The following is a 20958-nucleotide window of genomic DNA, read 5'->3' as shown; positions in this document are numbered from 1 at the left end:
CCTTGACCCAGTAACTCCCAGACTGCTCCTCGTCTGCATATTGAACATCTTCTCCAGCGGAAATCGTTTCCACCGCTCAGTTCAGCGCCTTTTGTATCCATGCAAACACCATGCCTCACCTATAAGTTAACTGTACATAGTTTCATCCATTTGGAAGAGTTCTGCAGAATGTGGGGTTGTCCCACTGTGGAGAAGAGAGTGGAAACCCACACATATCAGATGGCAGCAGCTGGAGTGACGGGGAATGTTTAACTTGGCAACCAAGCACATTTCTTAGAAACCACTTCTTATGTGACCTACAATTTCTATGCCCCATAAATCTTATATCAATGGTTTGGTTTGGCTGTTTTAAAAATGACGGCCTGGTCACACACTTTCTCATCAGTGAGCAGTTTACCGTTGAAAAAAGTCTGCGGTCACCAGTGAAAAGATGTTCAAAATTGGTTAAAGCTATTTGAAGATGTTGATTGAGAATTCACATTTTGACCATTTCACTGATGATGTGTCATCCTCTCTATTGTGTAAATATTAATATATCATCATTTTGGGGCCTAACTAAGAAACAATCCAAATTTCTCAATTGAAGTTACAGTCCAAGGAAAAAAATTCAATTCTGAACTTCTTTTCACCATAACTGTTTGTTATTAAAGACCTTTTAAACTTAAACATGCTCACTGTTAAAGTAATAGTAATTCATGTACATAGTCATACTAACCAATCAACAGTTTCCACTTAAAGGACAAAGAAAACCATATGTAACACAGGCTAAACATGTATTTGTATTTATTAAGCAACAATTTAAATATCACAGGAACAATGTTCTTTAAATACATTAGACAAAAAATAAAAATACATTATTGTTTACAGTGCAAACAATTTAAAAAAAACTCCCTTTTCTTATTTAAATGTTTTTTGTCAAAGCCATCCATGAGCCTTCTTCAGAGGATCTGCCATAGAGTGGACACCTGTGAATAAAACAAGTATTAAGCATAACTGGAGTTTCTGTGATTGCAATTTGACATACACAACTAAAGACAAACATAGGTTAGCCTCTCTATTTCACACAGTATCATACTCAAACAGTGTTTTGACCCTCTTCTTGTTTGTACACCACAGTATTCAATCCTAATTATATAGCTCCACTCGCTTTGTGCAAGTGAAAAATTCAATTTTATAGCCTACAAGACAGCCCATAAAGCCAGTCACATTAGCAAGCCAACATTACACACACACACACACACAAACATGCAGTGTGTTTATTTTCACTGTTGGTCCATGATGCATTGTGAGCAGCTTGAATTTAAACTAATGGTGCTAATTTCAGTTTGCTGTATTGAAATACGGTAGTCCAAGTACTTACAATGTATGTAGGTCGCGTGACGCCTCACGTTTATTTCGTCAGCTTGTTCACCCGGAAAGAGTCTCTCGGCGGCGCTACCTTCGAAGTAGTCGAACCGGTCTGAGCCAAAGCATGCGCATGCGTGTTACAGCAGTAATCACACTTTCTCTTTTTACACAAATCCATGTTATTGAAGCAGATATGAGTGACTTGTTTAATATTGTTGATCTTGTGCACTTTGCTGTGTGTACAACTTAATACATTTCAAGAGATAGCCAGGCCATCGTGCACACCCATGCAAAATGGATATCTGTGCAGAGAAATGTGGGTTCAACCGAGACCGAGTCATAAATTGACCTTGGCACTACTTGAGTCAACTGTGCCACCACTTAAGAACATGACCCTTGCTGTGTTTTGCTACTGGCGATGTTAAAACTGCTGAGGCTTTGTCATAAAGTGGCTGACAGTGACTCAGGCAGGCTTACAGGTCTGCCCCATGGGTCCAAGGTCAATAAGCAATTTCACTCTGACCACATCTTTCACACAGGCTGTACATTTTTTTTAGAATACCATAATAATGTCATGATTAATGTCAGAAGATGAGAATACATAGGAAAATGAGAATGAATTATTGATTTGCTATTAATATCAACAATAATACAACAAAAGCAACGTGATTTGGTGTCAATCATATTTATGATTTACCATTTCTTTAAAGAATATGATACAATAGGCTACCTGGTGTTCTTTACCTGTAAATATATTTCACCCACGAGGAAAGGCCTGTGTTATGCTTTACGCAGAACAATGCAAAGCCCCCTGTATACGCGCGGACTACCGGGGCGCTCACAACCTGTGGCTGCTCGTCACATTGGGTCTCTTTTAAAACATGAGAAAAGTAGGTGACAGAGGCTCACACTAGATCACAGCCTGAGCACCAGAAGAGCAGAGGGACACAGCCACCATGACGGGGGGGAGGCAGGAAGACGATGGCAATAAATATGAACGCGAGCATGCAATTACGCATCACATGAGCGCACGTTACGACCATAAATCACACGAAAGTCGGTCATCACAAATCATGCCGCCACTTACCGTTTAGACGTGTCACCTGTCAATTCCTAAGGAAACTACACCCAGTGAAGCTGACAGTGCAAACAGACGTTAACAGAGCTTTCCAGACCAGACGTTGTCTTTATCACCCATTTTGTTCTCCGCTCTCTCCGCTGAAGCAATTTGTGGAATTAATTTGTTGTAAAAAAAAAAGTTAAATCTCGGCAAATTGCCAATTTTTCTTGATTTATCACCGCGCCCGGTTTGTTGTTATTTTGGAATATGTGTGTGTATGGCTGCTGCCCTTTCGCCTCAGCTCGGGAAGCCCAAGATGGAGGCTTTTGCGTGGTACCTGTCATGCAACATGCGCAGAAGCGGCTGCACTGAGCACGAAAGCATCAGTCCCCCCCCCCAACAGCACCATGGACAGCAGCTCTCCTCCTCTTCATCATCCACAGCCGCTGCTACACGCTGAAACGTGACGTGACGGCAAGGGGGGAAAAGAAATACTCTCGTTTACGTGATGGGTGCAAACGCCTCAGTATTTATGGCCGTGTGCTATTTAGCGGCAGACTTGAACAGAGGGGCTGAGCATCAAGCAGAAACTGACGACAAATTAAGGACGCAATAAAGCTCATGCCCAGTAACGTAATTAATTATTATGTGGTAATTCTAAGGAAGCCATAAACAGACACGAGGCACACATTTTTTTTTATGCCGTTATCTCGAAATTCCGAGTTAATTATACCTCGAGGAAACAAGCCTTGTTTTCTCGAGAACACGAGTTAACTAATTGGTTATCACGAGAACACAAAAGGTTTTTTCCTATTATTTCTTAAAATGTTTGGGTCACACGACGGTACATGTTTTCAACCCATAAACTGTATATAAGAAGATTTACTGATCGAGCTGACAGTGATTGGCTTGGTAAAGTTAGCGGAGGGCTACACGTGTGATTACATCCGGTTTTCAAAATAAGATGTTAACAATGTTATTTACGAAATACATATCAAATCATTTACCGTCTGCTGATTTTTAAAAGCAACTTTTTTCTTTTCTTGTGATAACAAATCAATTATCTGGTTATCTCAAATCTGATGTTACCTATAAGCCGGAAGTTCGTTGTTAGATGCCTGTGACTGTGGTTAACACAAATTTAAGATAGTCTAAGGTGTTTGTTGTACAGTATAACATCACTAAAGTCTAACATTTTCTCTTCTGCAGATTCAAAAATCAAAAAAGTGGTTTTAATTTGTGAAGTTTATCATAAACTTGTATTTGACACATAGCTTATAACTTATTTTCTGCAGGATTCCAAGGTCCAATGGAAAAATACCATTGATGTTTTTTATTTTTTTTAAAACCTTGCGATGCTAACTTGCAGATTTGGTCAAATTTTGTTGAACGATGTTTTATGAACAAACTATCTCACCACAAGGTCCCAGAGCTGTTCCAAAAGATTTCGATCACATCACATGATCTTCATCAGCAGATGGAGAACAAAGTCCTTTAAGTGACAAACTACATCTGCTGATGAAGATAATGTGATATGATTGAACCCCAGGACAGCTACTAAATGGAGCTTGTCAGTGGTGCAGAGACTGAACTGCTGTGTCCAAGGACAATTAGTCAATGTTAGCTGTCAGCTATATGTTTTTCTGGAGTTATAACAGGTTGATGTGTTTTTGATCTTGGTGGTGTGAGATCCCTTTAAGGAAGTCTGGCTTGTGCTTGGGAATGAACAAAAGAACAGATAACCAACAGAATGAGGGATAAATTAATGAATGGCTTTTATCCGAAAAAATATTTGGCAAAGGACCGAACAGTTACAAGCTCCCCAAATATTATCACTTACTATGGTCTCATCATCGATTTTATATAAAGCCTTGGAGTTTATGAAGCACATTAAAGACTTTTTTATGCGACGCATGATTGATGTTCCTCTGAAGTACAAAGTATTCTGTAGGGAGCTGAGCTTTCTGCTGGTGGTGAGTAAAGTCTCAAGGCTCGACTAACCAAAACAACAGTAAAATACTGCTCATTCTTGTCAAAATGGTGTGTGTGTGTGTGTGTGTGCGTGCGTGCGTGCGTGTGTGTGTGTGTGTAAGGCTTAGATCAGCTTAAAGTAATGTTGACAACTGCTAATATGATGGAGTTTCCTCTCCTTGAACAGCCACATGCTGTCGATTTAATCTTGAAAAACTCGTTGAGGTGGATTACCCTTCCTTCTACCTCACCTGAAATGGACAAGAAAGGATGGTTATTAGTATATAACAGCAATCAGCCGCTTACTATGTATTGTTGAATCTTAGCTTTCCAGTTTTAGCGTTGGATGCCCATATGGCTCATATAAAGATGTAGACTCTGGTGTAATGGAATCATTCCTCATAAATTGATACCAAATAGAGTTGATTATCATGGTGATGCTAGAAATTGCAATCATACTTTCTATGTTACAAACAGAATTCCCTCAAAATATTTGGCATTTGTTACTAAACCACAGCATGCGCCTGGATTTGCTTGTGGTTTTTACTTTTTCCAAAAGCCAGAACAGTTTGTGTCATTTTTCATTCATTTTGTGAGTTGATTTAAAACAGGAAGCCAGGTCTTTTGTTCTCTCAGTGAAAATGAAATTCATTGCAGAACACAACTGAGGCAACTTTCCCCACAATTTTTCGATCAGTATCTCATTCATCCATCACTTAATGTCAAACAACGTGGGCGGCCTTTCCACGTTGATCCCCGTGGTATAATTATTGCCTGACAAGGCATTCCATTTGCGTGCACAAATTAATCAGCACCACATGCATAGAGATTAATGATTTATGTCACAGGGCACGGTTCTGGTGTTACAATCAAGACGCTCGCGATGGAGCACAAGGATCCTTTTGTGTTGTCTACAAAAACGTTCACTTGCTGGCTACGAGCCATGTGTCTGATGGACAACCATGTGCCGTTCCAGGAATATGTCGGGCTGGATTGAACCAATCTGTTGTGGTATTATACCTGGCATGCAGAGCACATTTCTACTTCACTATGCTGTAGCTCAGGGGAGTTATATGTGTTGTCACATTCTTATTCAAATGAGAAAAAAAAGCTTTTTACAGAGGGAGACTCGCACAAGCGTTGCCACTGAACATCTTTTTCATTATGTGCTGCTAAGTGATGGGTAGTTCTTTTCCAGAGAATGTTCATGGACACAACTGCAGATCAGTGACAAGATAAATCCCTTGGAAGAGGAAGAAGCAGATGTCATATGTGCTGTCAAAGGGAAAGAGACTTTAATGGAAATCACGAGGGATAAAGATAGAACAAAAAGCCGCAGGACTGATGGGGTTTGTGTGCAAAGTGGATTTGATGAATTTTACCATTATACATTGTTTCGGTTAAAGGAATGAATACCAAAATAGTAGTAAGTGGAGATTAGTTATTTGTAAATAGTGCTGTAAAAATGTTGATCATGGGATCTGATCCTCAAGGGGAGTTAACAGTGAACCGTTTTTCCTTGCCAGCACATCCTTCATATGAATTATAGATGAGGTTGTTGTTTTTCTACAAGCACCCAATGCCCAGAATTACATTTTTGATGTTCTTGAACTTTTTATATAAAACAAGGTTTACTATATTTAGGTTTATTGTTCAGCTTTGTTTTCACTCCTGTTACACAAAGCCATATTATACGTGCTACAACTGAAGCACTTTAACATAAGGCAGATATACAACATTAGCCACAAAAACAACAGTGCATTCTGTCCAAACTGCACAGACTCAGTGTGCAACGCTAACCAAGATTATGATGGCGGCATGGAGCCAGAAAGATGTTCAGTGGGAGTACTTCTGGCAGGTGAAAGAGGAGAATCCTCAAGGAGCAAGAGGATCTTTCCAAAGTATGAAATATGAAATGTATATGAAACTAACATAATGGCTCCTCTGTTGTTATCAGGGAAACAAATATAATACAATACATCTTGTGATTGATTTTCCTTTCTTCAATGTTTATATTATTCCAACATCATAATAAAAACACATAAATGTGTTGTTTTCTTCCCAGCATGTTCTATCATACTGCAGACTCCCGTCTCATTTTCAGAGCATCCAGGAGCGATAACAAATAGAGTCAGACAGCATCCTAAAATTAACAAGTGCAGTTCAGGTTCTGCTGTGAAACACTGGCTGCAGAGAAATGTAAAAGGTTAATGCATCAGACAAGAATATCCATGTTTGGGTGTAATTAATGGGTAGAGCACAACACTGACACGCTGAATTCAGTGAGTACTGGTCCACTGGGGCCACACGTACAAGTACTACTGTACAGCAAGTTCTGTGCTCTGTTAACAGCACTGTCAGTGCTTTTAATAACTATCACATTACATATCTTATATATAAATGATTTGATTTAGGAGAATAATTAACTAATAAACTGGAATCTAATATCTTGCAGTGAACGATTAAAAACATTCTTTAATACTATTTTATGTCACTTTATGCTTTACAAAATATTTCTTACCCCATCACATTCATTTGACAGATCAGGTGATAAGATATGATGCAATTCCTGAATAAACACCCCAGTGGTGTTAGACATATTACAATTGGCTCCAACTTAACCAGCTAAAACATTAAATCGATGATTTAATGTAAATGCATCAGCACTAATAAACCAATAACATGAAAAATGGTGACATTAGTGACACTGTTAAAGGTGATAATGTGCATATTGGGTCATTTTAATTTAAATATAATTTAGTATATTTAGCTGAGAACACCTCTTGTGTGTTGTTGTATTTGGAGTGATTTTACTTGGTGTGCGACCGCCCTCTTGGTGGCCCCAGGTTCGAAGGAAATACAGCAACGGTGCCGTCTTGGATGTCCCTGTGGTATAGCACATGATGAATTGCCCCCTAGCGTGCCCTTCTAGTGGAGAAAATTAGATGCAGTGTACTAATAGGTGTCATTAAATGGAGAAAACAAGATTTAGTGCTACATAGGCTGCTGCTAGAAAACCTTCACCTGCCTCACCAGTAGCAACTGGCTACTGCTATTTTAAAAATGAAATATCTTAGATCGTACAGGTGGTTATGTAACTGAGACCAGTGGAATATCAATAACAGACGACCAACGAACAATGTAACCAATTTACAGTTGAGTGCAACAAAGGCAACAGCAGAATACATCTAGATGTGCAGATTATCAGCAGACAATAAAAAAAAACACTTGCAGATTGTTTTCTTAAAGCCGTTGAAGCCCTTAGTGTCCAGACATTTCAGAAGCATGTTAAGTATGTTTGTGAGGTGTTTAATCAGACATTGCATCATATTTTATCACCTGATCATATGTTTTGCATGTAAAATGTGAAAAGTAGCTGTCAAATGAATATTGTGACGACGCCTCCCTTCCACCAGGGGTGTGTGCCCAGGAGGAGACAACAGGACACAGACCCCTGGTGGAAGGGAGGGGTCGTCACAGTATGGTGGGGTAAAAAATATTTAGGAGCATAAAGTGACATAAAATAGTATTATAGAATGTTTTATGTCCACATCCGGATGATGACACTTTACCATAGAATTTATTTGAATCACATGATAATGTGCTTTCCTTAACATGAGATGAGAGTAAAATCAAATGTTTTCTTGTCCAGAACTGAGACATTTCCCACAGTGGCTTCAACAAATGTTCAAGGGGCAACTGACTGACTGTAGCTCTGAGGGGCACCACCAGGGGGCTCTGGTTTCAAAGCCAAGTGCAGCCAGGGGCAATTACAGCAATCACCATGATCTCAAACTTAAGCAGACGACTTTAATATTCATAGAATGGCTCACTGATATAGAAGTGTGTCCACATGCTGAAGGACACAGCACCCTTAGTGCATTAGCACAACCTTGTATCTGTGATTCAATGATAATAACTCATCAGGCATAACAATGGATGTAAAAGACTTCAATTTGTTATAAATTCCGAGAAAATGTGAGTCATTTCTTTCTAAATTCCTCTGCTGGCACATTTCCCTAAACTCCTCCAACGCAGGACCACACAGCAAAAGCTCCTGCTGCTGCTACAGGAGGTTTTTTACCATATAAATGAAGTCATCTCAAAGCCCCCTTTTTTTTTCTTCAACATGTAATAATGAGCTGCGATCTGGATGTGGCAAACGTGTCCGCTCCCTTGTGTTTTACTTCATATCACCTGGAACAAAACTGGTGTTTTGCAGACAAAGTGACAGGTGCGTTGTGTAACACGGACTGATTGGGAGAGCGCATTTGTTTCTTTGACAGTTATGTGTCCCGAAAAGGCAAGCAAGTCTAATGGGATTTATCTGGGGAGCCGACAACTGTGAGTTCTCCATTGTATACATTTCCATCTCCAGTCTGCCCGGTGGACGCAGAGCCCTCCTGGCTGGCATGTCTCTGTGTGTTAGCCGTGACCCAAAAGGTCTGCCTTGTTTCTAATTTCCTCTGTTTATTATATTTCTTTGTATCAAAGCCTCCACGTTTCCCAAGACCACCATGGAAGCAGCAATCAAATGTGGACAACGAGACAAAATACCCAGCTTTTACAGACAAAACCTCAAGGGGTGAATGAGTGTGTTATGAGTGTGCGAAAGAGAGAGGGATTCCACATTGTGAAGTGCTGACATCTGCTGCAGGCCCTTGCAGGGCTGGAATGTGATACCCTCCTTTACACAAAGGGCCTTGGCCCTTGCAGCAGGCACAAGAAGACCTTTAAATGCCCCTCTCCACGGGGGCAACACACGTATGAAATGACTGTATCTCTGCACCGTGCCTTCTTTTCCCAGACATTAACTCTGATTAAAACCACAAAACCTTCCTTCATACCTTGATGCTGGGGAGATGGCTGCTCTTCAACTCTCTTTGAGGTGGTAGTTTCTGAGCTATGTGAGACTGGGGGGTAAATTGCTGCAGCATTGCATCATGTGTCTGGCTCAATGGGTTCAATATGTCTCCAGCTCCCCTTTGATTGTTGTGTCTGTGCTGCACCAGACTTACCATACACTGGGGGGGGGGGAATACTGTGCGGATTTTGCCATACACTAGAACGGGAGGAACCACATGAAACGCAGTTGATGAGGTACAACAGTGTGCCGGGGAGAAAGGAAATTGGGAACAGGAGGAAGTATTGTTCCAAGCGGTGTCTCTGCTTTGATATGACAAATTGAGAAGCTCTTAAACATTTCCTTCCACAGAAACATTTAGGCAGAATGCACAACAGCGTGTTGAATAGTCTGGAGTGTGGGCACACATCTATCTTTCATCTCTCTATAAGGGGAAAATATGAATCAAGGCTTTAGACAATCACTCCATGATTACAACAAGCTTACTTATGCATATTTTATTATGGAAAGTTTCCTTTTGAATGGCGAAGCTTCCTGATGTGAGTCTGCGCTGCAGACTTCATTGTTTAACCATGTATATGTTATGAATTTGCCGGACGATGATGCACTGGGTAAAAAATGTAAGACGCCCAATAGAAAGAGTACAAAAAAGATATTTAGGAACACTAACACAGAGGGAACAAAAGAGACACACACACAGTAAAAAGTGCATGTTTGTCCTTCCTCAAATAGGCCACAGTGTTATCACTCAGCCTTCTTTGTCACTGTCACTAGAGAAAACTATGTACATCATAATTAGTATTTCGTATTGTGTGAGAGTGAATATAAATATATCTTCTCTAGTTTAGTCTTTAAACATTTTTTTTATATCCTTAAAAAAAAGGTGAAACATTCACTGATCATTTTTAATGATTTCAGAATTTATGGGGAAGTTGACAAAAAAGCAGAATGAGACAAAAAACGAACAGTATTAGACTCTTTATTTTATTTATTTGTTTTGTATTGAGCTCTAAACATGCCCACTCCTATCTGGTATTTGAGTGTAACTGTTCCAGTGTGGAAGAAACAGTCTGTAAAGTTATATTAATGACTCCATTGAATCAACTTCCTTCTTAATAACAGACTCTGCTGAGCGGTTCAGTTATCAGGAGACACTTTTCCTGGACTGGAATCATGTAAAACTGTTTGCAACAACGTGGAACTGCATTTGACAATTCGTAACTGAAAGTGGGTGAAACACCTCATTGGACAAGGCAGCAGCAACGGAATAGTTAACACGCCGGGGAGTTTCCTCGGCTGGGAAGTTGTACTTTATGTACAGCACCTGTTGTGCCGACTGTTGGCAGTCTCCACAAACCCAACCCCGGCCGAGCAGCGATACTTTATCTCAGTCTCCACCAAGTTATGACTCAAGACCTCGCAGGACAACAGAACCCGTCTCGGTGTTGCGAATGGTTTCTGGGTACAGACTGTATCAGGTTGCTGCACTCTCGCTGTCTCTGTGTGAGCTTTCGCTGTAATGCGTAAAGATCAACGGGGATTTATTCAGACGGAGTCAAGAACGGACCGTGGACGCGCGCTTTAGCCAAAATGCATCTGTGCTTTTCTAAGGATCTCGTACCATAGATGATATGTCTACACGCGGGCGCTTTTACAACTAATTCCAGGATTATAATGACATAGAGAAAAGCTTTGTCCAACTCAGTAACCAACTTATCTCAGAACCAACAGGTGCGCACTTGCGTTACGCAGAAGCGGCGATGTCTGCAAGCTTTGAATGAGGATTTGTCTTGATTTAGGGAGATATAACTTTCACTTTTTTCCAGAAGGACTGATGATAAAGATTATGTGGATTCTACTCTGCCTTTACCCTCTCCAAATGTGTCCGAAACAGCACTGGTGTCCCGTCAACGACGCACGTGTGTGGTGATACAAACCATCCCGTCAACAGCGCTTTGTGATCGCCAACCACCACTATTCCAAATGATCCTTCCATTCATATTCCTTCTTGCATCGCTTCTCCAACAATATGGCTCGGAAGCTGAATCAAGTCATGTCAGCAAATTCCACCCCCCAAGTGTAAAGGAGCAAAACGGTGAGTTGTCATTGTTTGTTTTTTGACATTTAGAAACAGGTATGACATTGAACATACACTCTCTCACACACGTAACAAAATGCTTGAAAACATTCGTTTTAAATGCACATCTTGCTTGAGTTCAAACTGCAATGAATGGCAGCGTTTCATTCAGTTTAAACTGCATTATCCAGGATAGGAAGTGCAGAATTACCTTTTACCTTTTAAAGTGTACCCGTGTATGTTTAAGGGGGGAAAACCCTCTGAAATTCCACGTCCCCCGGGGGAAGTTTTCCCTGTGATCACAAAAAAAAGGGTCCATTCATGCAGCAGTAGCTGCAGGCGATGCAATTTGCTTCCCTCATAGCTGCACAGAGCTGCACTATCAAATGCAGAAATCCAGTTCTATCAATGTTTAATGTGATGTCCACCTTAGGCTGAAGTTGAGTTGCATTAAGTGAATAATTATCCTCCGATGATGTCTTGGCAGTCACGTACTTTGTTGTTAGAGTGTGTGTGTGCCAGCGTGTGTAGTGGGGAGCTATGGGGTCATCTTTCAAACTTGAAAAAAGCAATAGATTTTCCAATGATACACTTGATGCACTGACTCATGCAGATTGGTTTCTCGTCCTGATGGAATTGTCTTTGTTATTTATTTCTACACGCAACACACTCACTTAGTTAGATACATTATTTTACTTAATTATGAATAAAACAATAAGACTGATAATACATATAACAATATGTATGCTTTCTAGATCAGTTAATAACAACTTGCTATCCTTCTCCAGACACTTGTTTTGTCTTATACACTCTTTAATTCATCAGAAGGATCCAGTGGACTGTTCAACCACTGTACAAGTTCATGTGATTAAGTTATTAATACATGGATTTTGGTCCAGATGTCCAACAACTTTTTTGTAGAAGCTCAATCCATCAGATGGGTCTTTGAGTAAAGAGCTATAGCTAAAAAGACAAAGCATGAGCTGTGCAGGAATATCCTAATCTTGGAAGCAAAAAGGCTGTTCTTATAAATGTTTTATAGGTGATCTATAAAGCATTAGTACATCATTTATTAACTGCCAAAAGGGCAGTAAATAGTCAAACATTTGTATTGGACTGACATATTGACAGAGATTTATACGACAACATGAAAAGACAACAGGACCTTACAGGCTCCAGTTCAAAGTAACAACACGCCTGCACCCTGCAGACGTTGCACTGCTCAAACTTCATTCATTACTCAGCCTTCCACAGCCAGTGGGTTTGACTGGCCTTGTGTGAGGACATGCAGCGCTGACTTCACTACAGTAACAGTCAGGGCTGGGAAATCAGAGCCTCCCGCCGGGATCTCCAGGTTTAATCAGGACGGCCGAGAAAGGAAAACAACAGTGAGGAGAGAGGGGAGGGAGAAGGGTGAAGGTGGAGGGGGCGGTGCGGGGTGGAGAGATGTTGAACTTGTCAAAGAACTCTTTGAAAGAGCGGTCACACATTGGCTGAGGGCGAAGTTAGCCAGGCCGTCTGTGACCTTTGACTGAGCGCTCACCGTTCTGGCGCGCTTGATTGCTGATGCTCTGCGAGACAATTTGATATCGATCTGAGGGGGGGGAGCCAGACCTGTCTGGCATGTTTAGTAGTAGTTGCAGAGAGAGTTATGGTCCCCAGTCGTATTAAACTTGGCAAGCGGCTGCTGATTACTCCATAAGATATCAGAGGGGGCTGTCTCCCAGTGAGGGCCAGTGCTGTGTGAAGTAACCATCTGTCACAATAAATGATTCGGACAAAAGTCTCTAAAAGGCTAACGGGATGGGCACGAACTCTGAAATGTACATTGTGTGTGTTGTGGTCATAAATAATGTGAACACTTCCTTCCTCCACCGCTGAGGGTTATTATGTTACAATAACATGTATCGCACATGTCATTTTCATGTGTTTGCCACATGGCTATTAGGTTTCACAGTTATTAAGAAAAAACATTGGTAGAGATGGCATCTGCAGTTTCACTGCAAAAAACGCATTGTATGGTTTCAGAAATGAGTTGAAAGCAAATGCACCACCGCAGTCTCTGGTTGTTTCTACACGTTTTTTCTTTTTTTTCTCTCTGATAATGATTTTACAGAGGATATTAGTTGCATTGTAGGATATGAAACTCATTATGATGACTGATAAAAGGCTAATGCAGCCTTCAGTTACAGCACTGTTCCCTAAAAATGACATTCATTTAAAACTTGGCAAATATGTTTTGTAAGAAACATAATGCTGCCTATGTTACGTTTTAGTTTGGGATAAATATTGAAAAGGTAAATTATGACCCATTTGCTTTGACTTGTTCAATATTTAAGTGTTTTAAGTTGCCAAACGTGATGCAGGACATGAACCACAGGCGGCATCGTGTTTCTTCCAAAAGTCATTCATCAAAGCAATTTAGTATATAAATGTATTTTGTAGGAGACAGAGTTGTGATTTGTTACAGGATTTATAGTCTGTGTATTAAATAGAGCAGCATACTTTAGAGTACATTCAATAAATGTTGTTCTCCCGTCTATGCAAATAGACTCAGGCATATCACAATAAAGCTGTAGCTGCACCTTGTCTGCAGGCGTATTAACTAAAGTATATAAGCTTGTTTCATTGCACTGACATGGCCTTTGTTCATGCTACAGTGTTCACAATGTCTTTTTCCTGTTGTGCTGTGATTCACTGGCAGAGGTGACAGTTATATAACACTGCACATCCAGCTAAAGATGCATCTCAGCTACCCAATCATACCGGTCATCTCAGGGAGCTCCTCTTTGTATCATCTGTCTTATTTACGTGGTCTGGCTTCACTTCCCCGTAGAAGGCCATGTTTTCACCCCCACCTAGCCCACCCATAAGCACAGGCCCGGGTCTTATTAGAAAAATCCGGCTGCAAATATTAGTAGGAGATGTGGATTACCTGCAGATATTCCCGCATATCCCCCCTGAGCGCCACTGGAGGAAGGTATGCAACGCGCTAGACCTGCCAATGATCACAGAGGCTGCTGTTCTGCTAAAGATTACGAGATTAGGGGGAGAACTGGGGTTATAAGGGTCACAGGCCCATGGGGAACGTGTGCAGCTTTCCACGTATACATGCATGCAGGGTTGAAGATACAGAGGTGCATTGTGCATTCATTAGATTATGATGCAGACAAACAGTTTAAAGTAGGGGCTTAAAAACAGGAAAGACTCTGGGTGGCCTTTCAGGTGCACTGTGAAGTGTAGCCTACATCACACATTCATTCATAGATGGCTGAGAACGTTTGTTAATAGCAAACTTAAAAAGTAGTGAAGTGCGAAGAGGTCTTTTTTCTCATTCAGGGTTTTGCAAGTAAACGTCCCGTTCACTTTTTACAAAGACGATGTGAGGTGATTGACAGTTGAAGCACTTCTAAGGCTTGAGTCTCTCTCTTGAAGATTAGCAAGTGGAATAGAAAATAGCTAGTTCTTTCATCAAATGTCAAAGGTACAACCCTGCATACTCTACACAAAAACTGCAGGGAAGAAGTCAACTTCAATTCCTAAGATGCAGAGAGAAGAACCATCTAATCACAGAGCGTAGCATTCTGTTGGGTGTGCCACTAACTTCGAGCTGAAGCTACATACTGTGCTTTATAGGAACCTGATAATGCTTTCAGCTGTTTAAAATAATTCAGTTTGGGATTTTGGGTCAATTTAAGATGCAGTCAGTAACTGTTGCAATAACAGACACATTTTGAATTGTATCCCCTTAGAGATGGCAGCTGAGGCTCATGGGTATTCTTCTATTAGAGCCGTCTTCCACAAAAGTTGAAATAATTAAACATTCTGATTCTATCAGAAACCTATTATATAACTCAATTGCTCAGGAGACTGTCGTGTTTCTGAAATGAGAAAAAATGTACAGTGATCAAAAAAAAGAGACCCTACTTCGATTGATTGACACTTTTAGCTCTAAAGTTTTCTCACATTAACAAGGTCAGGCATTATTATGTTGCCTCAAATCATAAATGCATGAAGTATTAAGAAGAATTAAAATGTTTCTCTCCTTCTCAGTTACCAAATCTATCCAGAAGAGACCAAACACTGTGGTGCATGCCTCTTGTGCTGGCAGCTACAAGTGTGGCCAGCTGGCATTCCGGTTTCCACTGTTATTTTAACTGGTTTCCATAGTGCTTAACTCTAACTTTTAATTTGAAGTTACGATACGGCTCTTAAAGCAGTGAAAGAAAACTAGCCGGTCTTGGAATCTCCATGCGTCCTTTAATACAGGTCAGATGTTTTTCTGAGCCTGCTTCCCTGGGAACGGTGGAAGAGTCTGTACTTTGAATGAATGAGTGCAGCCCTTTGCAGTTCGTCATTGTTGTGGGCAGTTTTTAATTCAGCCAAGAATACCGGCTGCTATTGAGTCGGTATTCTTGGCTGAATTAAAACCGCCAGAGAAAAGGGATGGGTCGAATGTTCAATGAACTCAGCGGGAAGCAAAGAGAGCAACAACTACATTGAGTATGTCACTATGGTAAGATGAAACCATATATATATATAAAAAAAGAGGTTTATATGATTTATCAATGAATCCAATGATTATTTTTTTTTTACGGTTTTGGCCCTTCCATCCAGAAAGTCGTAAGTGTAAATAAGAAAAAGAAAATCCCCAAATCTGCAGTTATGTAATTTTTCCACGATAGCGGCAGTAGAACCCCCCGACCACTGAATACAGACAGGCCTATGTCTGCTGCCAGGAGGAGTTTTTTCCCCTCAACATCTCACTGCAGAGTAGGGGGACCCTGGATAACAGTGTCTATGTTTTCGCTGTCAGCACTTTTAGAACGTGGAGTGCTGTATTTGGCAAGCAAAGCATGCCACCGCCTGCCTGCTGTTTGTCATTTCAGGCGGCAAGAGCACCGTCTCCCCCGCCTCCTCAAGCAGCCAAGGGACTTTTCAAGGGATCTGGGTCACAGGTTCAGGCTCTATTTGAGAGGAAATGTTCTCCACAGACACCAAGTCTGTCTGTTCCCGACTGAATTTATGTTAGTGAAGTTTTCTTCACTTACAGTCGATGCTTTGGCCATTGATGGTCTACTGGAGTCAAAAAAGCAGAGATACTTAAAAAGTGGATCAGCGTGATGCTGTGAATCTGCAATAACAGATTTTTTGACCATTTGAGGGCAACGTAACAAGCTAAAAACACAAAAGTGATCTATTCTTACCTTATTGGATTGATATGAGGAAAGCATTAGCCAACAGTTTTCATATAAAGCTGCAACGTTTACATTTTTTTGTAGTCGTATTTCTGACCACCTGATAATCTTTGGTACGATATTCCCTCTCCTTTAAGATGTTTTTGGTCTCTGAGGGAAATATCCGGCTTTTTAGTCGCTTAATGCTCCACTCTGTTTACCAGCTAGTCACTAACTTTGTCTGGCACTGTTTGGTGCAGAGCAGACAGTTTACAGTCATACTACGTTTTTTTTTCTCAGGTAGCAACCCAGCCGTATGACCCATAGCCACGCTCTGAATTGGAGGTGCAATTTGGATATCATTTTCTTTTAATTGCCCGAGAGTAAATAAAGGCTGAATGAGGCGGCAGTTGGTCTTCAAAGTGAAATGGTGAAAACAGTGCTGGGTAAGGATCTCTATGATAGTGATTACAAATCAGAGAAAGATAAGATACCATGAACAAGAGTCAGACCACACACATTTGAAATTTAATTAGTAAATTGACAATTAAACTTGATTTTAAAAAGTATAGACTGGCTTGTCAAATTTGTGACATTGTCCCTCATGCCAGAAGAACCCTTAACTTTTAGCTCTGTTTTGGGCTCCGCCAACCACCTGTAAAATATCAACATTAAGTCCTAATAGGAAATACAGCAAGGTAATTAAAGCTTAGGTAACCAGTATGAGTATGCTAGATTTTAAACATTATCCAACCGAAAAACCCAGCATAGTGTTGCCAACTCTTCTCCAGTGAAAGCAGCTAACAGCACCAGCTCCAAAAGTTGCTAAATCTAGCAAGAAAGACGTAAAATTGGCAGCACTGACAGCCCGTAAACAACAAACATGGCTATTGTTAGGTGGCTACACACAGTTGTCAAGCTATAGCATAATGTGGAAGACTTGACGTGCAATGAGTGTACAGGCAAAGTGTTCGCAGGTAGACCGGTAGGTTGGTAGACGGGCAAGTTCATTCGGCCTATTACAGTGTGCGACAGCCACAGAAACCAGATATTTTGCTGTCAGTATGTAAAGAGAATTTCAACAAATATAATTTACATGACCCACTCTAGCTTTAATCTAATAGGCATACAGCTGGAGTAAAAGCAAAAAGAGTATAATATATAATATCAACAGTTAGACCACAGGTACATAGCATGTTGCATTAGCAGTATGTTAGCCTCAGACAGCACAATGGCTACTTCGTTTAGCAGACAAGAATATTTTGACAGTAGATAAAACACGTTTGTCACTATTTGCTTATTCACAGATCTGACAAAAAGGGGGTTGTAACAATGTTAGTGCAACTGCTGTAGAACTGTGTCATAGGGGTTGCTACTATCAACAGAATACCAGAATGGCCCTGAAACCAACAGACATAATATAATCATATTATTTAGTAGATCCACTTCATGCCACAAGGCACACCCTTATCTCATTATTAGCTTCTACTGGAGTGCCCTTATGCAAAGCCCCAAGCTACTGAGTGGCCAGTATCAGTGGGTGTACTTGTAGCTCCCAGGTGTGTCTGAAACAGTCTGAATAGAAATCAGGGTGTTGGTGAGGAAACGCATTTATGCTCAGCAAACATTGCCTGGATGAATAATGTCCTTCAATGAAATCTTTGATGTGGTTGAGAGTTTCTCCTCTTTCAGTTTCTTATCGGTCCAGTTCTGTAGTGGTCTCATTGTCCTGCCGCCATCGGCGGCCCTCCAATAAGAAATACACACTGAAATGTTACCAGTTTGCAGATAAGGATTGCCAGCTGTGGGTTACACCATCGGCTTGGCAATGTCATTTTAAATGTTTGGCTTTGTCAATGTTTCATTGCAAATGCTTCTTCTGAAAGCCACCATTTCTTTGGCCTTTTGTACAGATTTGATATCACCACTTTCTCTCTCCAGCAAAATAAATACAGATAACATTTCTATCATGTTTTTTTTCTTCCCTTATCTACAGAATGAAATTACTTGAATCGAAAAGCAATTTAGCTTCCTTAGCGGAAGGACTTGGTGAATGTTATCAGCTGTTTCTGCACAATGCTTCAAGTAGCTACAGTCTGACCAGCTGGCACCGAGCAAAGCAGCCCCACATGAAGCAGACTGAGTAAAACAAAGCAAAAAGAAAATGAGCAATTGCGAGTCAAGTGCATGCCTCTTAGAGCTCCCAGAGCAGACAATGTACAGTTTATAAATTTAGACACATAAACACAGCACTGTAAATAGTCCCAATGCTAACATTGATACGGGCAGAGAGAAGTGTCTGCCTGGTGCAGTCTAAACATGAAGGGTGGAGTATGTCTGCCTAAAGTCAAGATTACTTACTTGTCAGAGCAAATACCTGTCATTCCCTGTGAGTTAACATTGTTTCCTCAGCTCCCTCAGTTTTTTTTTGCTGGGCTGATTGTCGTGATTTTCCTACTGTTTTACTGCCCTCAGAGCCCTTTTGGGTCAATATGTGCTTACTTTCTTAGCAGCTCTTAAGGACTTAAGGGTCCAGAACCTTTACTCAAAACAGAAATCATTTCCATGAAAAATTTGAGAAATTAGACAGTCACCCTAACCCAACTAATGTATCCCTCGAACACAACATATCACATTTCCATTTTTGGTTCAATAATCTGCATTAAGGGGTGCATCAGAATTTGCGTAACACAATTGTGAATTATGTGCATTTTGCAATTAAACCAAGGCTCGTCAAGACAAGTAAACTGTTTATCTCGAAGCTAAGTAGTATAATAAATCTATGATAGTGTGAAAAAAAGAAAGAGCCCTTAAAGGTTGTTTGATCTAAATGCTGGCAACGATTATCATTCTTGTTGTTACAAAACTCTTAAACAGAGGCTTCCATTGATAAAGCAATTGGATCAACTTAAGGCTGTGAGGGTTTGACACTTTGCCAGCATGGCTCTGTTTCTACACAAACCCTTCCTCGTACTGTGAGGACTGGTTGTCTTACGGCAACTGGGATTCCACTGGACTAAAAATCTTGGCAGCGAGATGAGCTGACCTTGGTTATCGTCTCTGGAGGGCACGTCTGCATAGCTTGGCAGATGTCATCACCTCCTATAAGAGATGTTTTTCAAAGTCTCCTGTAATGGCTGGACTCTTCAATTCACTGGGCTTCATGGGCATCAGCTCGCAACTGACTGACAGGGAGCTTGACCCAGATCAAGTGCTGAAGAATCCCACAGCTGTGTCTTTTATGATGTAATAAGAGTTTCTTGCTACCACTTTATAATGAGGTACAGTTCCTGAATTAAGCGCTATAAAAGTTAATTGAGAACCGACTGCTCGACACAATGTTAATGAACCAGTGTCTAATGACCCACTGGCCACTTTCTAATGTGTCATCTCTGATAAGCTCTATATAAGGTGGTAAATGAAATGTGACAACCAACCATTACATCCTTATTATGTGCATATTAGCTACTATTTGTGGTCCATTCTGTTCCTATTTGTGAAAAAAAAGCTACGTTTTAACCTGTAATACAGCATTTGTTCAAGAATGACTCCATTAATTGAACAATTTGGTCATTATATAAATAAAATCCCTCATAATTCTCCAGAGTGTACATACAGATCATGTGACAGATTATGTGACCACCTAAACTTATTTCAGTCTGTCCCCATATTTTCTAATAAAATCAGGTGTTCATGTTGCATTTCTCCAGGAATTCCACAGAAACACTGTAGACAATGTAGCCACATTGCTTGATAACAGAAGTCTCCCGAGGTCATAGTATGCAAATCCATCAATATGGCATAAACAAACTCAACTGTTCTCTCTTTCTCGAGTCTCCCTTCCTCTTCATTATGACACAAAGGGTTCCTTATGTCTGTAACCGAGCTACTAGATTCATCCGATGCGGCAGAGACATTTCACGGTTATCAAGCGCCATCATTAATTATGCTAATTTTAGAAAGCAGCAATGAGAGTTACTGAAGCTTGAGAAGCCTCACACAGTTTAGAGCACACACACTCCTGAAGTGCAGCAGTGCAGATATGATATGCATGTCTAGTTGGGAGGAGAATTAAATGAAAATGTGACTGTAGTTACAGCTTTTTAATAACTTCCAAATATTATTGCGCAAATAAAAAAGCGTGTGCTGTGTTTACAGAATGCCTTATGGTACATTTAATGCTGCTTGGAATGTGCTCAGTTAAGCTAAGATAATAAGCTAAAATAATAACACAATGAACGCCACAACATATTTGAAACCCCATCATGTATTCTACACAGATACTGAATGTATTTACACTGTACTGCTGCTCAGGTTTGTGCTCAAATCAGATCTTAACACAGAACGGATTTACAAGGAAGTACAGATGGCGGCTTGCTTGTCAAATATTGGCTTATTTCTCACCTCACTCAGTGGTGGGATTAACTAAGTACATTTACTAAGTACTCTACCTAAGTACTAA

General features: G+C 40.5%; 1 protein-coding gene across 3 annotated transcripts in view; it reads left to right on the top strand.

Moving 5' to 3' along the window:
- Positions 1 to 10604: 10604 nt before the first annotated feature.
- pdgfc (platelet derived growth factor c) overlaps positions 10605 to 20958 on the top strand; it is a 42498-nt gene continuing 32144 nt past the window's right edge. For 2 of the 3 annotated variants that reach the window (XM_079167830.1, XM_079167829.1), the window contains exons 1-2: positions 10913 to 10973; positions 11137 to 11337. In XM_079167830.1, the coding sequence (XP_079023956.1) occupies positions 11226 to 11337 (112 nt within the window). In that variant the 5' untranslated portion in view covers positions 10913 to 10973; positions 11137 to 11225. Of the gene's footprint in view, positions 11338 to 20958 lie in introns of all 3 variants that reach the window. The other variant, XM_079167828.1, reaches the window with a different exon arrangement.

Source organism: Pholis gunnellus (assembly GCF_910591455.1).
Source record: "Pholis gunnellus genome assembly, chromosome: 10".
NCBI classification, from domain to species: Eukaryota; Metazoa; Chordata; class Actinopteri; order Perciformes; family Pholidae; genus Pholis; species Pholis gunnellus.
Note: the sequence above shows the minus strand (reverse complement) of the source record. Positions and strands in the feature narration are given on the sequence as shown.